Raw genomic sequence first — 24,787 nt, 5'->3', positions numbered from 1 at the left:
GTTGCATTTGTCCCACCTTTTCTTGAAAATCAAATAGTAGATACTATTACTCAATATCAAGAAAAAACTCCAAGTGAACCATGGTTCTTATTGAAGGTGAAACATTGACGAGAACAATAATTAGTATAAGTTAACAACACAATCATTTACATCGAAAACAATAAACGAAAGATTTAGCAGATGCAGTATATTCTTTTGAGCTCGTGGAGACGTTGTTAGAATAGCCAAGGAATCCCATACCTGTTTCATGTGGACCAATAACTATGCTTGTTCACGAAGAATTTTTTATTTCTAAAACTGAAAATAAATAAATCTAGATCAGTAGAGATTCTACTGAGTGTGATAAATGGAAAACCGATACCTTGAAATGTTACTTCCTAACGTAAATCTTTAAAGATCTTCATCAGTAACTTTCCGTATTCATGAATTCTACCAATAACATCAGATTTCAAGTATACGTCAGAATATTCACCTATTTACGATATTTGAACACAGTCCATAGCTGTTTCACTTTACCGTGCTGCTTCTTATTTGGTTTAACATAAAATGTCACCAACGATGGTATAGGTACTTGAAAATTCAATTCATCTGAAGAATAAAAAAAGCTGTACGGAAAAACAAATACTTTTCATCCAAATTACTCACTATTCTTGAAGAAATGCAGCTATAAATTTGAAACTATCGATGGATCTCCTAATTCCAAAAACATTTTTTCATTCGTCCATTTTGATCCAATTTGTTTATATGTTTCATGAAAGAAAGATAAATCTCTTCATTTTGAGTGATGACATCGACTTAATCTATGTTAGTACATTAGTCCTTCACGAACAAGTTACAATCATATCCACTGATATTGTGTAGAATTATATTTGAATTGAAGGGGTTATATTTTTAGGAGTGATTAATTTTTGGGAAAGAAAATTTTTGGCTTTATACTACTCCATCTTGATACAAAAAAGATGTGGGAATATTCCAAAGAAAGGAAGTAATCAATTTTAAAATAAGTAACTCTATACATGGATGTGTAGATCATGCAAAGGAGTAACTTTCAGACACAAACTGGAAGAAAGTCCTGAAACAACTACTTTCATATAAACATTAAATTACACGAAAGAAAAAAAATCTTTCGAAACAAATATATGAAAGTAGCTGTTTCAGAAGGACTTTTTTCAGTTTGTGTCTGAAAGTTACTTCTTTGCATGATCTACACATCCATGTATAGAGTTGTGTGTGTGTGTAGGAGGATTGGTATTGGAGTTATCCTTTTGCCACAGAGTGCATGTATAGAGTTACTTATTTTCAAATTGATTACTTCCTTCCTTTCTTTGGAAGATTCCCACATCTCTTTTTGTATAAAGATGGAGTAGTAGAAAGCCAAAAACTTTCTTTCCTAAAAAAGTAGAATTATAGTAATGAAATTGGACAATTTGAAGTTCAGGTTACAAATACAATGTGTGTATGTGAGGTTGAGGGATTCAACCTCCGCCTCTTCGATGGTCCTTCATTATTCGATGGCATATAGGAATTCCGCTGATGAGAACGCAGGTTGTCACTCCGAGACATTTTTTTCCGCATTCACTGCTAGTGTACATCTTCTAATATATAAAAAAACTCGAGTCACGATGATTCACGAAATGCTTCAACCGAGTTTCATAGATTGTTTGTGCATATATTTGGTAGGTATGTAAAGTATATTTTTTACTTCTAGGTGATTGGGGTGTCCATATCCAGAACATATTTTTTAGTGATTCTTTTTCATTTGGCATCAAATTTGATCCGTTATAGAAATAATGCAAATGACAGAACAACGTTTGCCGGAGCAGCTAATATTGTATATAATTATTCACATCGCGATTATAAGGATAATTTCAAATGGTTGAAACGTTCGCAACACACTTTCTTTAAAAAAACACCCCACCATTCTAACCTCAGACAAACTTGCAAGGTTCCATTCAAGGTAAACATGCAAGTACATATGAAGGAGCATAAGCTCAACGTCATGTATAATAAAGGACAGAGTCAACCGCCAAGGTCGAACTCCAAATCCAAGGTCATATGACGTTATGCAAGGTCAACTGGGGGAGACTTTGAACCAGCATTGGCATCCTACTAGCACGTACTTCTGGAAGTGGAAATTAACAAAATCTGCGAAAGGACACTGAATAAAATCAAAGTGTACACTGTAACAACTTTCTCAATTTTTGGACAAAAAACCTTTTGAATTTCTACTTCTCCACCATTGAACCAAAAATGTGGGGAACCTCCGGGGAAAGGAAGAAATAAAATAATTAAAACAAAAACCCTTTATAAAAGTATGTAATTCAATGTTGTTGTAGTTGTTTTGAAAGGATTTTTGTTCCAGTTTGTATCTGAAAGAAACTTCTGTGCAAGATCTACATATTTCAATGTAGTTTTTTGTAGAGGTTATTGGTTTTATTACCATCTATGACCTTGAAAATAGCTGCACGTTGCTTCTACCGTAAGAAGCACAAAATTATTCAAGTGAAAACTGAAAACATTGACTCAACTATTCGTTTGATAGAACTGCAATAGTCCAGACAAAGTTCACAATGACCTAGTTGAAGGCTGGTTTAGGAGAAATTATTATTATTATTATCCACTCTAACTGGTATTTTCAACATTCAAAATAAATCTAAAACAAGCAATGTTCTCAATCAACAGAATTGCAGTTCACTCCGACGCGCGTTTCATCAATCAAGTTGGTGTCTTCAGGAGATGAAGACGCCAACTCAGTGGGTATACCTCCTGAAGATGCCAACTTGGTTGGTGAAACGCGCGTAATTGGGAAAACCGCATAAATCCATCTTCAATGATTGTCAATGAATTAGTTCCTAGTATAAGTTACTGTGTTCAAATTTATTATTGTATCCTAATTCATATGTTAATGACTACTTGTTATAATATATAATATATTCCTGGCTTGCATTTGTGATTATTACGTGAGAGGGTAAATAACTGGCTCTTTGGAATGGGACCTTTATCGTTATTCATTGATCTCATTCCACATTTTTCGATTTTCAATTATCAAAGTTATCTAAAAGCATTTGGTCAGGAACCGATCTCAATAATTTCTTTATTTATTTTGTGACCATGCTCTAAAGCATGTTGAGTGACACTAGACTACTCTAATCGTTGAAACTAGTTATCATCAATACTGTTTAATTCGTACATCTACATAATTTTATCGTTTATAATTTCTTTCCAAGATATGTCTCATTTATTACTACCATTATATGATACAAAATTTTAAAAAAACCGTTGATTTTATCGTTTTTCAATTATTAATGTTTCCTTTAATTTGTTTTTTTATTTACTCTCTTCAGGTGTTTCTAGTTGATGAATCAGTATTGTATTCATATATATGTATGTATGTGTATAGGCAGATATAAAACTGTAACATGCTTGTTAATGATATTAATATGTCTTATTTTATTCCTGTATCACCCTCGCGTAAAATTACTTTATCAAATGGGTCGGCAACACTGTTTCCGTGTTTTGGAGAGGGGTTTAATTAAAATTGTTTAATTATTTTCATGAATATTGTTATTAATTTTCATCAAGTAACGATTCAATCCGTTCATAATTTGGAGGGGGAAGTTTCGACAACTAATAACTGTGTCACAGTATTCCATCAACAATTTGGTTACCGAATACTGTGGCGATTGTGCCTGTGTTCTCATATAGAACCTTGGTGATATTATTCATGAATCTGCTTCATGCACCTCATTTTGTGTTTACAATAAGGCAAATAAGCTTATTAAGGTTAGGTTCAGTCAGGTAAATTGATGCCTCAATTTTGAATTCAAAATTATGATATCCAAATTACATTAAAAAAAATGAGATTAATATTTTCCCCTTTCAACTTCCAAAAGATGGGAGCCATGTTCCAACTGTCACGAGATGTCTGTCGAAAATAATGATCCTTATGGCAACATGGCAACGCTGTTTGTAATTTTTTCTTGTTTGCTGTGTTCAAGGGTGCGGTGATATAAAAAAATAATTGGTGGCTACTAATAAAAAAAACGAAGGTAATTTTGCATCCAATTATTTTCATTAAATTGTTTTATGCTGAGCAAGTATTCGTTTTTGTGGCGTTAATTCGTTGAACCTTCCCAAGTTGCAAATTTGAATTATATACAACATGGAGGATTTCTAATCTCTCTTTGTGTGGGTGCGGGTGCATTATTTCAAATGTAGGAAATGGTATCAATAAACACTTGTTCCTTATTTTATTCAATCATCTGCAAATTTTCGCTGATTGAGTACTCATAGAGCTTTTTGAAATAATGTGATTCTTGGTGAAATGTGTATGCTAATTTTAGTGAGTAATATTTCTAGGTAATATGTGCAATTTTCTTCTAGGTGTGACTTCCACCAAAAATGAGTTACATCCAGGGTAACAGGCCAAGTAAGTAATGATTATTTTCGTTTATTTGGGGGTTTTTCTATCAGAGAGTGATACTATTTTTAATCATTTTTCTATAATAGATAATATAACAACTATGATCAGTTTTAGGATGTTTATTATTCATTCCTAATGGTGAATCTGTTTGAGTTATGTGAAAGTAATGTACTGCCAAAAGTCATTTGGCTGTATGTATTACTCTTAAACTATTTATTGTTCTCTCTTATGGAGAACAAGTTGTGTTAATTTATTTCAAGTCAATACTATTTTGTTGAAATTTGATGTTGTGTTAAAATCGGTTTCTAAGCAAGTTTTTCAAATAACTTATTTCTGTATCATCAACCCGAAGCAACCTATTGAGAATTTACCCTTTTCACAGGAATGCAGTAGGCTGGGTTTAAGGCTACCGCTCGGGCTAAGTATTGCGAATAGTGTGTCCCAAGAAAGTCTATGCCTACTAAAAATCAAATATCTGCATTCAAAAATGACTAAAATACAGGAGTGTCTTCATCTTGAGTGTGTCACACTGTACATATAACACTGTGTTAGGTCCGCTGATCTTTCTATTGTTTGTAAATGATCTACCTACTTATTTCACCAGTAATGAACATGCTCTCACTCTTTTCGCAGATGACACGTCTTTAGCTGTATCAGCAGAGAGTCAGGAGGAATTAAAATCAAAAACAGAGGAATTAATATCACTGTTCTTAAATTGGTGTGAAAGGAACAATCTGATTGTAAACTTGACCAAAACAAAATATATCTATTTTAATTTAAAAAACGATCCGAAAAAGCAATCGCTTGCCTTACTAATCAATGGAATGACACTGGCATGCACAAGTTGTACAAAATTCCTTGGCGTTCATGTAGACAACTGTTTGAAGTGGTCTGACCATATCACAGTTGTTTGTAAAAAAATCAATCAAGGGTATTATGCAATCTCAAGAATTAAGAATTGTATGCCTTTACGCGCCATTTTAGATGTATATTACAGTCTGGTCTATAGCCATCTAAGTTATAATGTGATCCTATGGGGAAACAGTGTTGACAAAGATAGAGTTTTCATTGCTCAAAAAAAAGTCGTTAGGAAATTACTAGGCATCCCTTGGAGGGAATCATGCAAGACATTTTTCATTAGTCATCAAATTTTAACCTTTCCCTGCATCTACATCTTTAAAATACTTTTATATGTTCGCGAATGTATAACAGACTGTACTAAGAACTCATCCTATCATAGCTACCCAACTCGATATGCAGAGGAGTTGAGCATTCCTAAACATAAAACTATAAAATTCGAACATTCTCCCAAATATATGGGAATAAAATTATTCAATCGGTTACCAGACCATTTCAAACAGATGAACACTGTAGCATTTAAAAAAGCAGTTAAAACATTGCTTCTTTCTAAGGCCTACTATAGTATTGGCGAATTTCTCTCGGACCATCTCGACTGAATGGGTTCATGCGGCTTTGGCATGACGTATTCAATTTTTATAACTACAATTGTTTTAATTTTTGTTATTCTGACTTATTTGTATAAATTTTTATTGTATTATTTTTATCTACTGATCTACAATTTTATCGTTTGATGTGATTTTTATCTGCTTAATACTGACCTATCCTATACGTTTGTCAACGTCTTTGAGGATGAATAAATATTATTATTATTATTATTATTATCATATACATTTTTTTATGACAAAAGACTACACTTGAAGTTAAAATCCTAGTATCCCTTTAGAGAATAAAAGCCATATTTGTTAGACATGAAAATGTTTTTACATCTTTAAGGAGCTTATTAATTATGAGTCCGATCACAACCTCGATCAGATATTTTTCTCGAGAGAATTTATCTAGATGAAATTGGGATGATTTTGCAACGTTACATGGCTGACGTACTGCGAATAGCCATGATGCTCTCTAGGTGGCTCGGGGAGTTATTAACATTGCCTACCCAGAACATGAGACTAATGACCAATGTAGTCAATACCAATGACGTAAAAAAATATATGAGGATTTCTATGTATCGTGTTCTCTTTTTCATAAAATGCACGTAAGTTTGTTGGGAACATCAAACCATTAAAAATCGGAGTAAAATATTTGAGTGAAATTATTTGATGGAAAAGTGTTGAAGTTTGATTTTACATATACCAATAGATCTATAATATATGTCAAGGTCTCTATGGTTGTGTACATTTTATCTTTTTCAGTCTACCAGGGCTCTGGAGACTTACCAATGCCTTCGTCAAAGGAACAAACCCTGATGTGGCAACAAAATTCATATATGGATGACTCTGGAATCCATTCTGCAGGTGCTACTGCAGTTCCCTCACTGACAGGTAAGGAGGAAGAGGATATGGATCTCTTCATGGATCAAGGATACCAGGGTTTTACCCAAGACCAGGTTGACGAAATGAACAATCAGCTTAATCAAACAAGATCACAAAGGGTGAGAGCAGCCATGTTTCCAGAAACTCTGGAGGAAGGTCAGTTGAGTAAGAACATCATTTTTGTTTTTTTTTATTAGGTTGTTTATTAAGGAATGTATTTCTGGATGGGGCTTTCTCAATTTTTGTTCAGTTTTTTGTTGTGTTTCAAAAATTGAATTTCAACCCATTTTTTTTGCTAGAAATATGTTTCTCGAGTTTCATCTATTTGTGTATTTTTTGTCAACATTAAGTTGAATTGGTCTCTTTCAGTAATATTGTCTATTACATGAATTGATGAAATAACAAGTAGTGTTGGTTGAGGTATTTTTAGTTTTGACTTACTTTAAATTTCTTTCGATTTATTACTTTTACTTGTGTATGTGTGTGTGGATGTGTGAAAATATCTGACTGTGGGAGTTGGAAGGCAAGATTTAGTTCACTGACTTACTTGCCAATCTAATTTTTGTTTTTCCAAAATCAGTAAAAGTGATTTGTTTTGTGTAAATTGTTTAAAAACCTGACAACTTTCCAAATCCACTTTGAACTTCAAAATAACTCAATCGTTGATATTAAGAGAAAACTAAATCCGTCATGTTGTGTAAAGTCGAAATAACAAACACAGAAATAAGTTGAGTCTTATTCAAGAAAGTATCTTCGAACTAAATACAATAAATGAGAAAACCCTTTTTTGGAAAGAAAACAGAAAATCAAAATTATCGATGCAGACTTATTTAAGCCACAAAAAAAATTGCACCTGAACATTGTGTTGAACAAAGTTTTACTCTTTCCTTGGTCTAGTTCAAAGAAAAGTCATAGGTTTGAAGATAAAAATGTTTTTTTATGAAAAATTAAATCGGAACTTATATTAGTGTTTTGAAACTTTCAACAGTCTCCACAAATAAGAAATGCACCTTCTGGTTTTTGATAAAAAAAAAATAATTAAGTTAAGAAAATGGGATAGAACAAATGCTAAAAACTAGCTGAAGCCTTCAAACAAAATATAGATCTTCTACATATCTACTTTACTAGTAACTGATATAAAGAACTTGGTGCCATCTATATATATAACTGGAAACAGATGCATAAAAGTAAATACCTAACTTGATATTTTTTTCACTATTTCGTGATAACAACTATTTGATATTACATCTGCTGTTTAAAAAAAAACTGTTCAAACTCTGTTTTTTCGTTAACCAGCTGTCGCACCCCTACGAACGACAACCCTCAGAAGTCGAAACTTGTGCGAGCTAAGGATTAACGAGGTCTTACCTTTTAACGTGTGATTCCTAACATGGGTTGGACGATAGCAAGTGAAAATTGATCTTTCAGACTAGGGCTTGAACCACCGACCAACACGGCAGTCAATTCGAGTGAGTGAACAAAGCACCCACGTCAAACCGCCTGGCTACCGACCGACATCATCATTTATAAATTTCCTATTGCTCACATTTTGAAACGAGAAATTTGATTATGAACTGGAAGTTCGTTTATTGAATTTTTGGAGTAGACAATTCTGCCTGATTCACAGAATGCCTATTGTTTTCAACCATCATAAGTACTAGACTTTTTTTTCAAATGTTCAAAGAATAAAATGGCAAGTAAAGAATAGCAATAACATCTCAGATGTATAATAAATATTTACCGTACAATATATCTTCAATTTGAGCGATTGTAAATGAAATACTTTACAGTATTCGTAAAAGTCTTCAACATCATTATTGAAATTCGTAGTAGTAAATTAATATTTATTTAGGAATTGAGATACCATCAACTCAGTTCGACCCTGGTCATCAGACTGCTGTACAGCGACTTGCAGAGCCCAGCCAGATGCTCAAACATGCCGTGGTGAACTTGATAAATTATCAAGATGATGCAGATTTAGCCACAAGGGCCATTCCTGAATTGATCAAGCTTCTCAATGACGAGGATCAGGTCATTGTTTCACAGGCAGCTATGATGGTACATCAGCTGTCAAAGAAAGAAGCTTCTCGCCATGCCATTATGAATAGTCCCCAGATGGTTGCTGCTCTGGTTCGGGCTATTTCTAATTCAAATGATCTGGAAACAACCAAAGGAGCAGTTGGAACACTGCACAAATTATCACACCATCGCCAAGGTCTTTTGGCCATCTTCAAGAGTGGAGGCATTCCAGCTTTGGTTAAGTTGCTGAGTTCTCCAGTGGAAAGCGTGCTTTTTTATGCTATCACCACTCTGCATAACCTGTTGCTGCATCAAGATGGTTCCAAGATGGCAGTGAGACTGGCAGGAGGGTTACAAAAAATGGTGGCATTACTGCAAAGGAACAATGTAAAGTTCTTAACAATCGTTACAGACTGCTTACAAATTCTGGCCTACGGAAATCAAGAAAGTAAGCTTATTATTTTGGCTTCGCAAGGACCCATCGAATTGGTAAGGATTATGAGATCCTATGATTATGAGAAGCTTTTGTGGACCACTTCAAGAGTCTTAAAGGTATGTATTGTTCATTTGATTATATTTAACAAGTATAAATAACATTATTCCCAAAAACAGATAATGTTGAAATTAAGAATATGAATTTATAATGTGGTGTTAACACAATGAACGAAATTAATTATATTTTCATTATTAAGAAGAACATTAAATAGGTAACTGAAATTAAATTTATGAATTGACATGAAAATATTTGAAATTTATGTTGCAATCAAAAATTTTTCATTTCATTGATTGTATACATTGGGCAATATCCATGGCTGCACTAGAATTCAGATAAAAAAGTGCATTTTGTTATTTTTGACAAAAACTAGATTCTAAAGACGAAGCTTTTAAAACTTTCACTTTTTCTATGACATAGAAAAAGAAATGCCATAGTGTTTTTGACATTTTTCATAGTACTTTTATGTTAAGAGTTTTAAAAATCACTCCCTTTCAAACACACTGACTTTCTCCACTAATAAATACTCAGTTATCTATGTCAAGTGTCGCTGACATTAGAAATGCTGTAGTATCATTCAAACTTATAATGACAGTTATACTTATGCGGGAGCTTATATATCTGGACTATTGAAAAAATAAGGTAATTGTTCAAATTTCGTAGGCTACTCACATTCGATTAGATACTTTTTTTGTTGGTACACTCTCTCGAGTATATGTTCACAGTTTCAGCTGTTTAGCATGTTTACTTTTTTGGTGAGAGGAAAAGTTTTAGAATCAAATTTTGTTTGAAAAATGAAATAAAGTGCTCAAAAACACTTGAATATTGACAGTGGCATACGTTGGTTGTACTCTGAGTCAGAAAATGTTTACGACAAGTGTTGCAAGCTTTTCAAAGAAGGTTGAGAAGACATGAATGACGATGCTCGCCGTGGACGCCCCAGCACATCAATAACCGAATAAAATGCTAAGGAAGTAAAGAGAATTGTTATGGATAATTGTCTAATCACTATTGGAGAAGTTGCTGAGGATGTCGGCAAACTGGTTGGCGATCCAGATTTGCTTAAAATGTACATAACTGGTGACTCTTCATGGGTATATGGTTACGACATCGAAACCAAAGTCCAATCGTTCCAATGAAAGAGTCCAGATGAGCCAAGACCAAAAAAAGCATGCCTTGGTGTAGTGCACCAGGACTTCTTGCCACATAATCGTACGGTCAATAAGGAGTATTATCTTTGAGTTATGCGCCGCCTACGAGAAGCAATATGAAGAAGACGTTCAGTATTGTGTAAAACCAATTCATGGTTTTTGCATCACGATAATGCAACTGCTCACTCCTCATTGCTTGTTCGTAATTTTTTGGCTAAAAAAATCACCATTTTCATGCCTCAGCCACCGTATTTACCAGATTTGGCCACCTACGACTTTTTCCTGTTCCAAAGATTGAAGAGACCCATGAAAGGAAGGCGATTTGCGATGATTGAAGATATAAAAATCAAATTGAGATAAACCAAATCGCTGAGAGGGCTCAAGCACATACCAAAAAGCGCATATCAGAACTGCTTCGAGAATTGAAAAAAACGCTGGCACAGGTGTATTACACCTGACGGGGACTACTTTGAAGGGGAGGAAAATGAAAATTCACCATATTTTTTGAACAGACGGCATACTTACATCACTGGTTCAGAAATAGAAAATTATTAACAGACCAAAAATAATGTTGAATGGGCTTGTTTCATGATTTTTGGTTTATAGTTCACTTGATAGGAATTTTAAATTGAAAAACAGTGCACTTTGTTTCATCTCTCTAAATACCGTAGTTTTCCCATAATTGATTATTAAAAATCGAATGTGGTAGGCTGGTGGCGTCACGACCCTATTACCGCTTCTTGTTCGATTGACCAATAGAAACAATAGAAATAATCAACATTGCCAAATCGTAAAATTTACGGAGCCTATAATTATCAATTTAATTATGGAAGTGTATATGAACCCGTTAACGTTTCAATTAATGAAAAATTATCCACATGGAATAAAATGTACATGATAAATCATGTTTGGAAATGAGTTCTATATCTAAAATCAGTACACAAAGTCGATAGATCACAAAATATTTACCTAAACTAATGAGTTTATGCATTATTTAATAATATACAGTTATGAAAATGAAATAATATAGCAAACTGGATTGAAGAATCATTTCAAATATTCAATTTATTCTACAATACTCAATCTGTACAACTGCAATTTATTACAAAAAAAAAAAGATTCCTACATACATACCTCTTTCTGATATAGCTACTAAATTCAAGCGTTATAGGCTCAGTTGGATTATCTGTTGAATCTTCCAAAACTTGAGAGGAAGGTTGAATGAGGTCAAGTATAGACAGAATTGATTGTACTCGAACTGATCCAACAAAAGCGTCTGAGATAATACCATTAATCATATGAATGTTGAGCCTAGTTTTATTAAAGCTGACTCCCGACAACTTACCAAGAGTCGATTTTGAAATGATTGATGAATTTTTCTTGAAAAATTTGCATTTGGTACCAAAATGAAAAATGAAAAATTGAAACGGCAGGCAGGTATATTTAGTAGGTCCCTTTTATTTATATGACATTCATTTCAGACTTTGTCTTTTATCGAAGGATGGAAAGTTTTGATTTAATTTTCATTTTATCTCTGCCAAGGAGCAGTATGGTGACTGAAAAGAGAAGCAAAAACATGTACAGTGAAATGTAGAATTACTCCAGAACAAATCAATCCAAAAATAACCTGAAAAAATATTTTTCGGAATGTAAACTAATGACACGGAATATGCAGCAAAATAGGCACACGCCAAGACCTACCTTTTACAAAAAAACGTTATTTAATCAGATAATTGTTACAGTTGTATTCAACCGAGTTGACAACAATAACAACAAAAATGGCATCTGTCAAATTGGATCATCAGATCTGTGATTGGATATTAAAAACCAATACACTTTGCAACTCCGCTCTAGACATGATCAATTTTATTGGTCAACAGACACGCGGCCAATTTAAATTCTTGCTTTTCGAATTATTCTTTTTTCTGCAAATATAAAGAGATTTTGGGACTGATTAGGCTTGATAAGTATAATATACCCCTAACTCGATCAGTCTATAAGCAAACCAGTATCATTTTCCATAGCATGAAACAAGCCCATTGTATTTTTACATTGATGATATTGGTTTTAGATGTACCGAAAGATAAGAAGAAGCAATCTTTGAATTTTCACACTATGAATGTGTCACGGTTGTATCAGTTAGATAATTTATATAAAAGGAAAACACCAATGGGTAGAGAACAGACTCCTGTGAAACATAAAATTTTTGTCGTTTTATTATGGTAAAAACTATTGATATTTATCTTCTACACTTGACTTGAAGAGTAGGATTTGAATCATAACATGCTACTCTGAATTCTATAAACATCAGTCTTTTGCTACAGTACATTTTTTTTTTAAATTGAATGCTTTTGTTAACATTTTGATGTTTTCCCAGGTTTTGTCAGTTTGTTCCAGTAACAAACCTGCTGTGGTTGAGGCAGGTGGCATGCAGGCTTTGGCCATGCACTTAACTAATTCCAGCTCAAGGTTGGTGCAGAATTGTCTTTGGACACTCCGGAATTTGTCAGATGCAGCTACAAAAGTTGATGGTTTGGAGAGTTTACTCCAGTCTTTGGTCCAAGTGAGTTATTTGTCTACAAAAAACCTTTTTATTCTTCTTCGTCTATTGAAATTTATATAGGAATATTTCCCTCATTTTGATGTTTTCAATTTTTAGGTACTTGCTTCTTCAGATGTGAATGTTGTGACGTGTGCAGCTGGAATTCTTTCTAATCTCACATGCAACAATCAACGTAATAAAGTGACAGTCTGTCAGGTTGGTGGGGTAGATGCCCTGGTTCGCACCATAGTGAGTGCTGGGGATCGTGAAGAAATCACCGAACCAGCTGTCTGTGCTTTGCGCCACTTGACTTCAAGGCATGTTGAGTCAGAAATGGCCCAGAATGCTGTTAGACTAAACTATGGAGTTCAGGTACATGTTAAATATTAGAGATATATTGTGTTGAAATGCTCTTTCAGTTTTTCTACTGACAAAAAATTTTTTAAAACAATTCGATTTATTTAGATATTTCTTGTACATCGTCAATAGTTACAGGTCATTGTAAAACTATTGAACCCACCATCTCGTTGGCCATTGGTTAAGGCTGTAATTGGTTTGATAAGAAACCTCGCTCTATGTCCAGCAAATCATGCTCCTCTGAGAGAACATGGAGCTATACACCATCTGGTACAGTTATTGATGAGGGCATTCCAAGATACACAGAGGGTAAGATTTTTTATTATAATTATGGACATATTCTTAACATATCTCGAAATTCCTAAAAATAGTTTTTTTATATTCCCCTAAATAATAATTTAGTGAATGCTTTGGCAGTAAAAAAATTTTATCGTCTCTCTAGAGAGCAAGCGTAGCCAGCGGAGGCAGCCAGCAACCAGGAAATTATCCTGATGGAGTGCGTATGGAAGAAATTGTCGAGGGCACAGTTGGCGCACTCCACATTTTGGCGAGGGAATCGCATAATAGAGCGATAATAAGGGGTCAAATGGTCATCCCCATATTTGTTCAGCTACTCTTCAATGATATTGAAAATATTCAGCGTGTTGCTGCAGGAGTTTTGTGTGAATTGGCGGCTGACAAGGAAGGAGCTGAAATAATCGAACAAGAAGGGGCTACTGCCCCCTTAACTGAGCTCCTGCATTCGAGGAATGAAGGTGAGTTCAAAATTTCAATCTGAAATATATACTTCATATGCTTGAATATTCAAAATGTTTTCTTCAACCGGTACGGTATTATATTTATTTATAATACTAATAAACCAAAAGGAATGAGATTCGCAGTTCAGTCAAGTACAGCAAAATTATGCCGAAAAATAAAACACATCTAGTACATGTTTTTACCTAAACATCTACCGGTTTATTCCAGAATAATATTCTTAGTTGACATAGGTACTATTTATAATTTTCTGATATTTGATTTTTATCCAAAGAGAGAACAGAGTACTAAAACTTCTTGAAAACTTTTCAGACCAATTTTCCTTTATATGATGGCTATTTCGTTAAGATTATAATTAAACTCTATTTAATTCATTTTTCAACATAACTAAATGAATTTGATAGTAAATTTTACTACGTGAAATGGCAGTGTCTAAGTAGCATTCATCTTGCATCGTTACTTGGTGAAACACATATCATCACAATAAACGTTCACTATATTGTAACCTAATTTAAATGACAAGTACCAGACTTTTCATGCAAAATTCCCTTTAGCTCTATCTTAATACTGATAACTATTGATGACAATAATTTTCACTCACCCAATCAGTTTTTTATTGTCCTCAAAAATATTTGAGATATCCATGTGCACTCTTCTCAGCTTCTCCTACACACACACACACACGTTTCTGATCATTCCCATATTAATTTCAATTCAAGAGCCACTGGTAGACAGCTGTTTCAGCCTATTGAGCATCGTCAGTACTGGGCAGGCGGTCCTCGATTGAAGACAAAATGTGAAAAAACCAAGAAAAATACTTAATAAAAATAACTGCGTAAACGCAAGTGAGACATGAGTGGAACCAATTTGATTTTTCACATTTTGTCTTCAATCGAGGACCGCCTGCCCGGTACTGACGATGGCCAATAGGCTGAAACAGCTGTCTACCGGTGGCTCTTAAATTGAAATCAATATGGGAATGATCAGAATGGTACTTATTTATTCATCTTTTGATTTTCATGGAATTATTTTCCAGCAGCTTGACTGCTGTATGTATATATATATATATATATATATATATATATATATATATATATATATATATATATATATATATATATATATATATATATACAAATATGAAAGTTATTGAGTGTCTTGATATAGAAACAGAAGTTAATATCGGACATAGCACTCATGAAAGTGGCAAACCATAGACACGTGTTTCGGGCTTTTGGCCCATCATCAGTATGGTGCAGCCAAGTGTAAGGATGGGCAACACTTGGTTACCAAAAGATAGAAATACAAATGCACGGAGCCACCAACAGGAGCCAACCGCACATTTGTGGTTTCAGTTGATAGATCTCGTGTTCACAAGAAAACTATCAAAATCACCACGGAGGCAGCTATAGCTACCTGCGTGACATCCGGGTCCAGGAAATTATACAAATATGAAAGTTATTGAGTGTCTTGATATAGAAACAGAAGTTAATATCGGACATAGCACTCATGAAAGTGGCAAACCATAGACACGTGTTTCGGGCTTTTGGCCCATCATCAGTATGTGAACACGAGATCTATCAACTGAAACCACAAATGTGCGGTTGGCTCCTGTTGGTGGCTCCGTGCATTTATATTTCTATCTTTTGGTAACCAAGTGTTGCCCATCCTTACACTTGGCTGCACCATACTGATGATGGGCCAAAAGCCCGAAACACGTGTCTATGGTTTGCCACTTTCATGAGTGCTATGTCCGATATTAACTTCTGTTTCTATATCAAGACACTCAATAACTTCCATATTTGTATAATTTCCTGGACCCGGATGTCACGCAGGTAGCTATAGCTGCCTCCGTGGTGATTTTGATAGTTTTCTTGTGAACACGAGATCTATCAACTGAAACCACAAATGTGCGGTTGGCTCCTGTTGGTGGCTCCGTGCATTTGTATTTCTATCTTTTGGTAACCAAGTGTTGCCCATCCTTACACTTGGCTGCACCATACTGATGATGGGCCAAAAGCCCGAAACACGTGTCTATGGTTTGCCACTTTCATGAGTGCTATGTCCGATATTAACTTCTGTTTCTATATATATATATATATATATATATATATATATATATATATATATATATATATATATATATATATATATATATATATATTAATATTAAATTTCACAAAAAGGATTTGAAGCTTTATATCTTCAATTAATTATCTGCGAGCGCTTTCGGCAGCTGGTCGTACTGTCATCTTCTAGGCACTCCTCAAACTGAAGATATCATCCTGTCGTCTGCCTCTTTATACGGTCCGAACGTCTCAACTCACAAAGAATAGTACCTGATGCAGTACAAATACAGGCAAATTTACCTAGAGTACCTGAAATTTATAGTAGCTGAAAGGTAGTAGGCAGAAATTAGACAAAATATGTTTTCTCTATCCTACATTCTGATAGCCTGCTAGAAAAACTGCAAAGGTATGTCATAAGAGGGCAGCTCTTAATTCCATTCGGTCTTTTTCATCAAATCGCCAATGAAGAACGGGCATAAATAGAAATGGGAACAGTATTTCTGATTGTATTAATTTTTTTGAAGTAGTGATTTTTCATGAATTCATTATGGATGTTCCATTGCAAGGTATGATAACCTAAAAGATTCTCATTGGTAACAGGATTTTAATAAGATGCGCTTGGTGAATAAAAACCTCCTTAAACTCTTCTAGTGATTTTGGTAGTTTCATTTATTCAGATTATTAACATGGTAGACCCAGTGCCTACCGTTAATTCCTGTGATATTAACATGGTTATCCATGGTTATGGATAATTTACCATTTCTGTACTGTAGATATCCGTTCTGTTGAATGTCTGTTGAATATTGATGACATATTTGAGTGCCGGGATTAACTCATCATTCTGTAGAAAAAATGTAAGGGTATCAAAACTCTACAAGTAATTGTGAAAATCGAATTTGAAACTTATTGTTTTTGAAAATAATTATAGAAATAACATTGTTATACTGTACATTTTGGAATCTAGTTATTTAAAATAGTGAATCCAATGTAAAATATAATTTTACAAAATCAATCTGAACTGAAATTAAGTTTTTTTTATTTTTCATATTTCTGTATTCTGCAAATAATGCAAATCTAATCTTCATAATTTTCAGGGGTTGCTACCTATGCAGCAGCAGTTCTCTTCCGAATGAGTGAGGACAAACCTCAAGATTACAAGAAAAGACTTTCAATGGAATTAACTAATTCCCTGTTTCGCGAAGAAAACCTGTGGAACCCGGATCTCGGCATGGGGCCCGATCTACAGGTATGAAATGATTTTGGATAGATTTAAGATACGACTATTAACTGGTTACAAATTATTCAAATTGAAATATGATTGTAAAAGTAGTTGAGACTTTCTTTTTGTTATCCATTTCTTATGAGGGACCAAATGAGTCATTTTAAATTTCAAAACTATTTTTATGGTAAAGGTATGTATCAAATTAATTTCAGTTGTTTTTGGCTAGATATGTTTCATTATATGGCTGATTATTTTTTGAAAGTTAGTAGAAGTTTGATGTTAATTTTTAATTATTAATTTTGTGCACTTTTGAAGCCTTTTATGTTAATTTCCCTTTTTGTTTTTGCATCTTTTCGTTGATTATTCTAGGATATTTTGAGCCCAGATCAAGCTTACGATATGTATGGGCAAGGACCTCCTTCAGTGCACAGTAGTCATGGTGGTAGGCCATACCAACAACAAGGTAAGTTTTCAGATTTCATAAATAGTAATTATCTTTTTAACAACTAATTTCATGATGAAGACCAAGAACCAGAAAATTTTAATTTTTGAAACTTTATTAAGGCTAAATATATTATACTTTTCTTTCATAATTTTTCTGAAATAATATCTCCTAAAGATCAATCATTTAAAGCACTATTCGAAAGCTCTTGGTGCTTTGAATCTGAATCGGACCCTATATTTTTTTTTCATTTGTATAACTGATGATTTTTTTGAAAATGGGTAAAATATACTAACTCTCTGTACACAGCTGTAATTTTATATTAATTAATATTACTTTGTAGCGTAACACAAGTGTTAAGTCACTTAGATGCTATTTTATACACAATTTTTACTTTATGTACTGCAATTGCTATCTTTATATATTGTCTCTTTGTCAGTGTTTTATTCTTATTTTCTGTATTTTTTTAATCAATTAAATGAATAAAAAAATTAAATACCATTTTTAACATAATCAAAACTAACTATATTTCTTGTATGCTCCAATAAAAAACAAAACAGAAATCAATTTGGCCACCAATTTATTAACATGTCCTTGCTAAGTAAATTTTTATGGTCCATTGTATCTCCTAAAAATTTTATTGATTTAATTTGCTGAATTATTTGTTGATTCATTTTTATAGTTGAACTAGGAAAGTTAATGTGATGAAGTAATTTTAAAGTCGAATTCAAATTCAGTGTACGAAAAGCTTTCAGGAAGTTATTAGACTTTTCCAAATGTTGGCCTGTGCGATCTAGCAATGACAATCTATTTTATTTTTTTGTATCAGTTTTTACTATGAAATGTTTACAATATTTTTTTAATCCGTAGATGGATTTTGAGGAGTAAACCATTCTAATATCTAACATTTAAGGTGAATGTATATAGATGGCATGTGAGTGAATTTTGTAGAATGTAGGATGCTTTCTGTGTTTTTCAATTGCATGATTTGAGTAGTAACATTTGTTTTCAATTAATCCGATTCTGTCTCGACTACAGTTGATTTTAAACATTTTTGTCTGCGTAATGTCGCTTATTCATAATACCAATTAATTGAAACAGACTAAATTTAAGCAAATCACATCAGCATTTTCGAAGATATATTTTCAGAGTTCCGTTCTGCTTGTCAAAATCTCAACCTACTAAACAAAGTTCATCTAGTATATATTGAAAACACTTTTCCTATGACATAAGAAAAATACCGTCTCCAGGCACGTCAATAGGAAATGACAATCTTGGTCCAGAAATTCGAATTCCACCTATCAATTTCATCTAGGTGTTTATTCATTAGTATAGAAATTGTCAGGTACAAGTATAATGAATAATAGAAGTAGTACAAAAGTAAATATATAAATTCAAATATGTTCAAGATATTCTACTAATAATAATAATAATAACGCTTCTTTTCCATAAGTACAATATAAAGTTGTATGGGAAACTGACAATACTAGGGAGTTAAATATAAAAATTAAATGAGGTGATAGTAAAATAAGTACAGACCTAAGAATTATTAAAAAAATCTGCTAGTGTATTATAACAAATTTCTAACAGATATGCTTTCAGTGTTTTTTTTTTAAATTATACAGTTGCTTTGAAGCCTTCACATATTTAGGAAGATTACTGTAAATTTTTGAACCAATGTATTCTGACCCATAATAAGTCACTTTTAATTTTGCAATTGGCACACATTATTCAATGTAGAATTTGACTTACTTTTAAAAACATATACACACATTTCAATCGTATACACTGTTGCAAGAGTTAAAATATATGTTTTAAAATACTATCTGCAAGAATCTTTTTTGGGAAATATTTGCTACGCATCGTACAATGCGCTTCTGTGCATCGAATACATTTTGTACCGAACTGCCCCTCCCCAGAAACAAACATCTTACCTAATTCTAGAGTCTACTTGAGCATAGTAGATACTAAATAACTGAGCTCTAGTCAGTACCGAACTTATATATACCGATCCAGATAAATACCTAAAAGCTTGACACTACTACCATCACTTTTTAAAGATATGTTTTTTACATTAAACTGGCGGTTATCAATTTTTTTCTGATGAATGTGAATACACAAATATCTAAAATGGTAGTATCAGGTGCAGAGACAATTCATGAAATATCGTCAGCATAGGCTGTGTAACTACTGTTTTCAATTATAGAATCAATGCTATGCATAGTGCTTAATTTTCTCGCAAGAACATTGATGTGTTTCTCCAATGTCATCTTATGGTCCATAATAATTCCAAGAAATTTGGTAGAATTCACTTGTTCAATGCTTTTATTAGTGATTTTTATCAGATAACTAACATCATTGTTCATATTTTGCGTTATAAATGTCATAAAAAAAGTTTTAGATACATTTACTAGTAGCCCATTATAAAGACACCATTTATGAAATTCATTTACGGTGATATTTCCCCTCGCTACTGCATCCCGTGTGTTAGTTTCTGAGACCAGTATATTTTTATGATCATCATATATGAATATTTTTTTTGCATTAGGACAGGAGTGAGCCATGTCATTCATAAAGATGATAAATAAAACGGGACCTAAGATAGATCCTTGTGGTACACCGATATTGATTGCTCTCGGTTGTGACTTACTTTGATTCATGACTACTACTTGTTTCCTATCTTTCAAGTATGAAGCAATCTAATTATTTGCCACATCTCTAACTCCAATACGGTACAATTTATCAAGTAATGCCCTACTGAGATCAAAGTATATATAGGGCGTTCTTTCCCATTTAATGCAGCGTAGATATTTGTACACAAGTCTGCAATTGCTGTAGTTGTGGATTTATGACTTCTAAAACCATTTTGATAACTTGATAGGAGCTTCTGGCTTTCTAAAAATGAATTCAACTGAATATTAAATGAGGCATCAAAAATTTGTGCGAAATGTGTCTGAAGACATACATTTCGATAATTAGTTAAGTCCTTCCTGCATCCTTTATTTTTGTAAATCGGGATTGACTTTTGATGTTTTTAACATTTCTGGGTAGATTCCTGCCTTGAAAGATTAATTTATAATATGTGACAATGGTGTACTTATTATTTCTTTGACATATTTTATAGTTTTCCCGGAAATTCCATCTATGCCTTGAGCTTCTTTACGTGTGGTTTTCATAATATAGTCTTCAATGTCTTTGGATGTCGTTGGTCCGAGAAAGAATGTGAAATTATGGTTGGGAGATAATCTAACTTCAGAAAGATCAATACGGCTAGAATTTCTACCTGTGATACGTGTTGCTTGATTAACATGATTTTCCATTCCAAACACACTGAACAAGTTTATAAGTTCGTTCACTTGGCCATTTAATGAAATATATTGATATTGAAATCACCACATGGTCAAAATAGCTGATATGAAAGAAATCTATCCAGAAAGGCATAATCAAATAAATTAGAAATACCATATGGGACTGAAATAGGATGATAATTTTCTATCATAGTCGTGCCCAGTTTTTTAAATATCTATAGGAATTTCTTTTCCAGTTTTTAATTGCTTAGGAAAAACTCCTGATGAGAACATCGATCAAATGTGTTAATGGTTGTTTTAATAAAGGAAGAACTTTTTAGTATAAACATCGGAATGTCATCTGGACCTGACGATTTTTTTTTCAAGTTGAATCTAGATATATGTCATAAAAAAATACAAATTACTGTATACATGAAAAAACCAACTAAAACTAAACTAGTTACTAGTTGATGACCACAGCACTGTTTTGATTTGCTATTGATCTGAACTGTGGTTCGGGATCATCTAGTTGCCTGCTTAAAATTAAAGCTGCAGGGTTTTTTTGCAACTTTGCAATTGACTGCCATGGGAACTCTTGTTTACCTTTGAAATTATTGAGTTGAGTTGTCTGACAATTCCATAAATGGCGTTTTCGGAAGATGAGTCGTCATCGCCACTTATTAATAAATACTGTTGTGACAACTGCTCTGAACAACATAACCTGTTTGTGAAAAAATAATTCTATTTGTGAAATCCACAAAAAAATTAACACATTTAAATGATTTTGAGTCATTTGGACAGATCCATTTTCAACTGTGTGTGTAGGATGAAAGAGCAACGATAGAAAGTTGTCATCAGTTGATCCTAAAATCTCAGAAATTGCCGTCGGCTCATGTTTGTACATATTTCTTCGATATACTGAGTGAAAGCTATTATCTAACAAGATATCTTGATTGAAAGCAAACGTTACATGTTCTGACTTTTTTTCCAATTGTCAAAGAAAAGTATATGTTCAATTGCATATTTTACTGATAATGTATGAGTATTCTTTTGTTGTCCCAACGAGAAGTTTCAGTGTCATATAAGATTTCAGGTAAAAAAGTTATTTTATTTCAAATTCACAGCAGCTCTGGTCTCTTCAAAAAAAATATTGAACATTTTTAGGTTTTAAGATGAAGATTTTTGTTACTGTTTACATGAAGGAATGAATGTGGAAAATCTTCGTTTCGTATTATAAATGTTTTCCGTTATTCATTCATATAAACAATAAATAACACTGGTTCCAATACTTAGCTTTGGTGATGTCTAAGTTTCAGTGAGAAAAAATAGCAATTGTGATAGCTAAATTACATGAATTATGGGTGCAATCAAAAAAATATATTTTTTAGATACTCGTACAAATTCTAATTTATAATGCTCATATTCTCTCTTGAGTGAGATATCTCATTACAATTTGATCATCCTGCACCAGAAGGCAAAAAAATATGATTTATCATTCAATGAATAATGAATAGTGTGGACGAATTCTACCAAGGCTTCTATGGAGTAATTGGCACATAGCTTTGTGTAAACAGGTTATTGAAATCAACACGACATGGCTATCAATGTTCATTACATAGCATTATATATTTACATTTACTCAATATTCATATATTCAGGTACTTTTATTTGTATTTGTTTAGCTGGGCTCAATATTGTTCTGTCCATTTAAGCTGCTCTTGTCTCTAAGCATTATTTTTTACCTTGCATTTGTTAATTTAATGTCCCATATACACGTTTTACTTTACTTGATTTTGCCAATAAGATGTTAAAATCTTAGGTAATAAAGCATATTTTGATTTGATTGATGAGATACTCCATCTTTAGAAGTATACAAAATGACTTTGAATCATAAAATACTCTTTTTAAAAGCTAAATTCGTATGTAAATTGTGTTTAAACCCCCTGAAAGATAATATTTGATTATTAAAAACTTCTAAATTGCATGATCATAAAACAAAAAGTTCGAATGGTTTCCATCTTGATGTAATACATACTACCAAAGGAAAGAAAAATACCAAAGAAATTTCTTTGGTTTAATGATGATCATCAAATTTTAATGATTTGAATGTTATTATCAAAAGTTGTTAAGTAGTTTTGGTGTTTATCCATTACAACAAATAACAATCTTTTTCACTTATTAGTTCAGATTGGCATAATGAAAGTGTTGACGAATTTTATGAAATTTAATTATCGGATAATGGCGTTACACTTTACTGGTGAATATTATAAATAAAAACAATTCTTCTTTTCAAGGTGAATTAAAAAAAAAAAAATTTATTAGAGATTAGTTTTTTGGGAAAAAGTTTTTTGGCTTCCTACTTATCCATCATTAAACACAAGATGTGGGAATCTTCCAAAGACGGGAAGAGGAAAAATAATAACAATAAAATACGCCTTACAGAGATGTGTGTCTCAAGCACAGGAATGTGATACAAACTGGAAGGAAATACCCGTACTAAATAACTACTTTCACATGTACCTTGAGTTTCACGAGAATTATTCATTCCCATTCAGTTTGTATTCAAAACTTCTGTCTGCAGCATATTGAAAAGCTAAGTTTTAACATCGACGATCGAATGAGAAATTACTTTCTGTCTCTCTATAGATCCCTACTGCTGGAAGTTTTCAAGTAGATGATAATTGAACACTTTCAATTTGCTATAACCATCTGAATATTCATGCTTATGGTGCTTGTTTCTGCATCCCTGATAACTTGAAACTCATGTCTCCAGAATTTATATATACAGTATATTTTGCTGACAGTCTGTCACTTGAGGTTTTCTAATATGAAGTGACTCATCTTTATTTTTACACGTAAATAACTTATCTATTCAACTATATTATTGACATTGTGTTATTATTTCACTTCTGCTTTTTTAGGGTATGACCAGATACCCTTAGATATGCAAGGGCTCGAGATCGGGTCACACGCTGGAGGTTCCAACTACAGCACCCTTGACGCTATGGATGTCGCTGACGCAGATGCTGACCTCAATTTCGATCAACTCCCCACCCCCCCTCAAGATAACAACCAGGTTGCAGCATGGTACGACACCGATTTGTAAAAACTAATTTATTTAATTTATTTGCCATTTCAAATTAGTTATAATGTTATTGCCCTGAAAATATTTCTGATAGGTGAGGTCTGCGAACACAAAAATTTTCCATTCAACCTCAAGGGATTGTAAAATATATATAATTTAATATCATTTAATAAAAACTATATTTTACATGTTTCAATATCTGTTTGATGAAAATATTTTTCCTGACAATTGATGGTTCAAAAGTCAATTTTAGTGAATTGACAAATTTTTTTGCACAGTGATTGTGAGAGTAGAATATTTTTAATGGGAAATATGTCTATTTTTCCTTCTTTTGTTTATAAAAATGTTTATACAATCGAATTTTCAAATTATTCGATAGGAAAACTCGAGATATCCGAAATATTTCCAGATGGCTACTGGAAATTTACTGAAATGTGTGTCAGGCAGTTTTTGGCAGGTGGTAACATTTGTACCATCATCTAAATTGAGGTTAGATGTTTGAGTACAAATGATTATTCATCATATATGACTCGATTTACAGATTATTTCTCTTTATTATACTTATCAAAAAATTTGTTTTGAACTTTGGGTATTGGGAAGGAGCTTCA

General features: G+C 33.0%; 1 protein-coding gene across 8 annotated transcripts; it reads left to right on the top strand.

Moving 5' to 3' along the window:
* The first annotated feature begins 3,923 nt into the window (after nt 1-3,923).
* Nucleotides 3,924-24,515, top strand: LOC111514115 (armadillo segment polarity protein). 8 transcript variants are annotated; one of them, XM_074185173.1, is made up of 12 exons: nt 3,924-4,049; nt 4,384-4,429; nt 6,637-6,921; nt 8,609-9,327; nt 12,797-12,982; nt 13,079-13,333; nt 13,451-13,627; nt 13,761-14,073; nt 17,238-17,389; nt 17,735-17,828; nt 18,678-18,720; nt 24,016-24,153. In XM_074185173.1, the coding sequence occupies exons 2-11, from the start codon at nt 4,402-4,404 to the stop codon at nt 18,686-18,688; spliced, it is 2,220 nt and encodes a 739-aa protein (XP_074041274.1). In that variant the 5' UTR covers nt 3,924-4,049; nt 4,384-4,401; the 3' UTR covers nt 18,689-18,720; nt 24,016-24,153. The 8 variants fall into 8 exon arrangements, with proteins under 8 accessions (XP_074041274.1, XP_074041272.1, XP_074041268.1 ...); XM_074185171.1 differs by lacking the exon at nt 18,678-18,720 and having other exon boundaries at nt 6,637-6,912; nt 24,016-24,515; XM_074185167.1 differs by lacking the exon at nt 18,678-18,720 and having other exon boundaries at nt 24,016-24,515.
* Nucleotides 24,516-24,787: the final 272 nt, after the last annotated feature.

The sequence above is a fragment of the Leptinotarsa decemlineata genome, unplaced genomic scaffold, assembly GCF_025532065.1.
Source record: "Leptinotarsa decemlineata unplaced genomic scaffold, Ldec_3_MD MMD2_tig00026363_RagTag_RagTag, whole genome shotgun sequence".
NCBI classification, from domain to species: domain Eukaryota; kingdom Metazoa; phylum Arthropoda; class Insecta; order Coleoptera; family Chrysomelidae; genus Leptinotarsa; species Leptinotarsa decemlineata.
The sequence above is the reverse complement of the archived record's forward strand: the minus strand, read 5'-3'. Positions and strand labels throughout refer to the sequence as shown.

Coding starts and splice junctions, on each gene's coding strand:
- LOC111514115 (XM_074185167.1), top strand. CDS start 4,402: ATGAGTTACATCCAGGGTAACAGGCCAA. Junction 6,922..8,608: donor TCTGGAGGAAGGTCAGTTGA/GTAAGAACATCA, acceptor ATATTTATTTAG/GAATTGAGATACCATCAACT. Junction 17,829..24,015: donor TAGGCCATACCAACAACAAG/GTAAGTTTTCAG, acceptor CTGCTTTTTTAG/GGTATGACCAGATACCCTTA.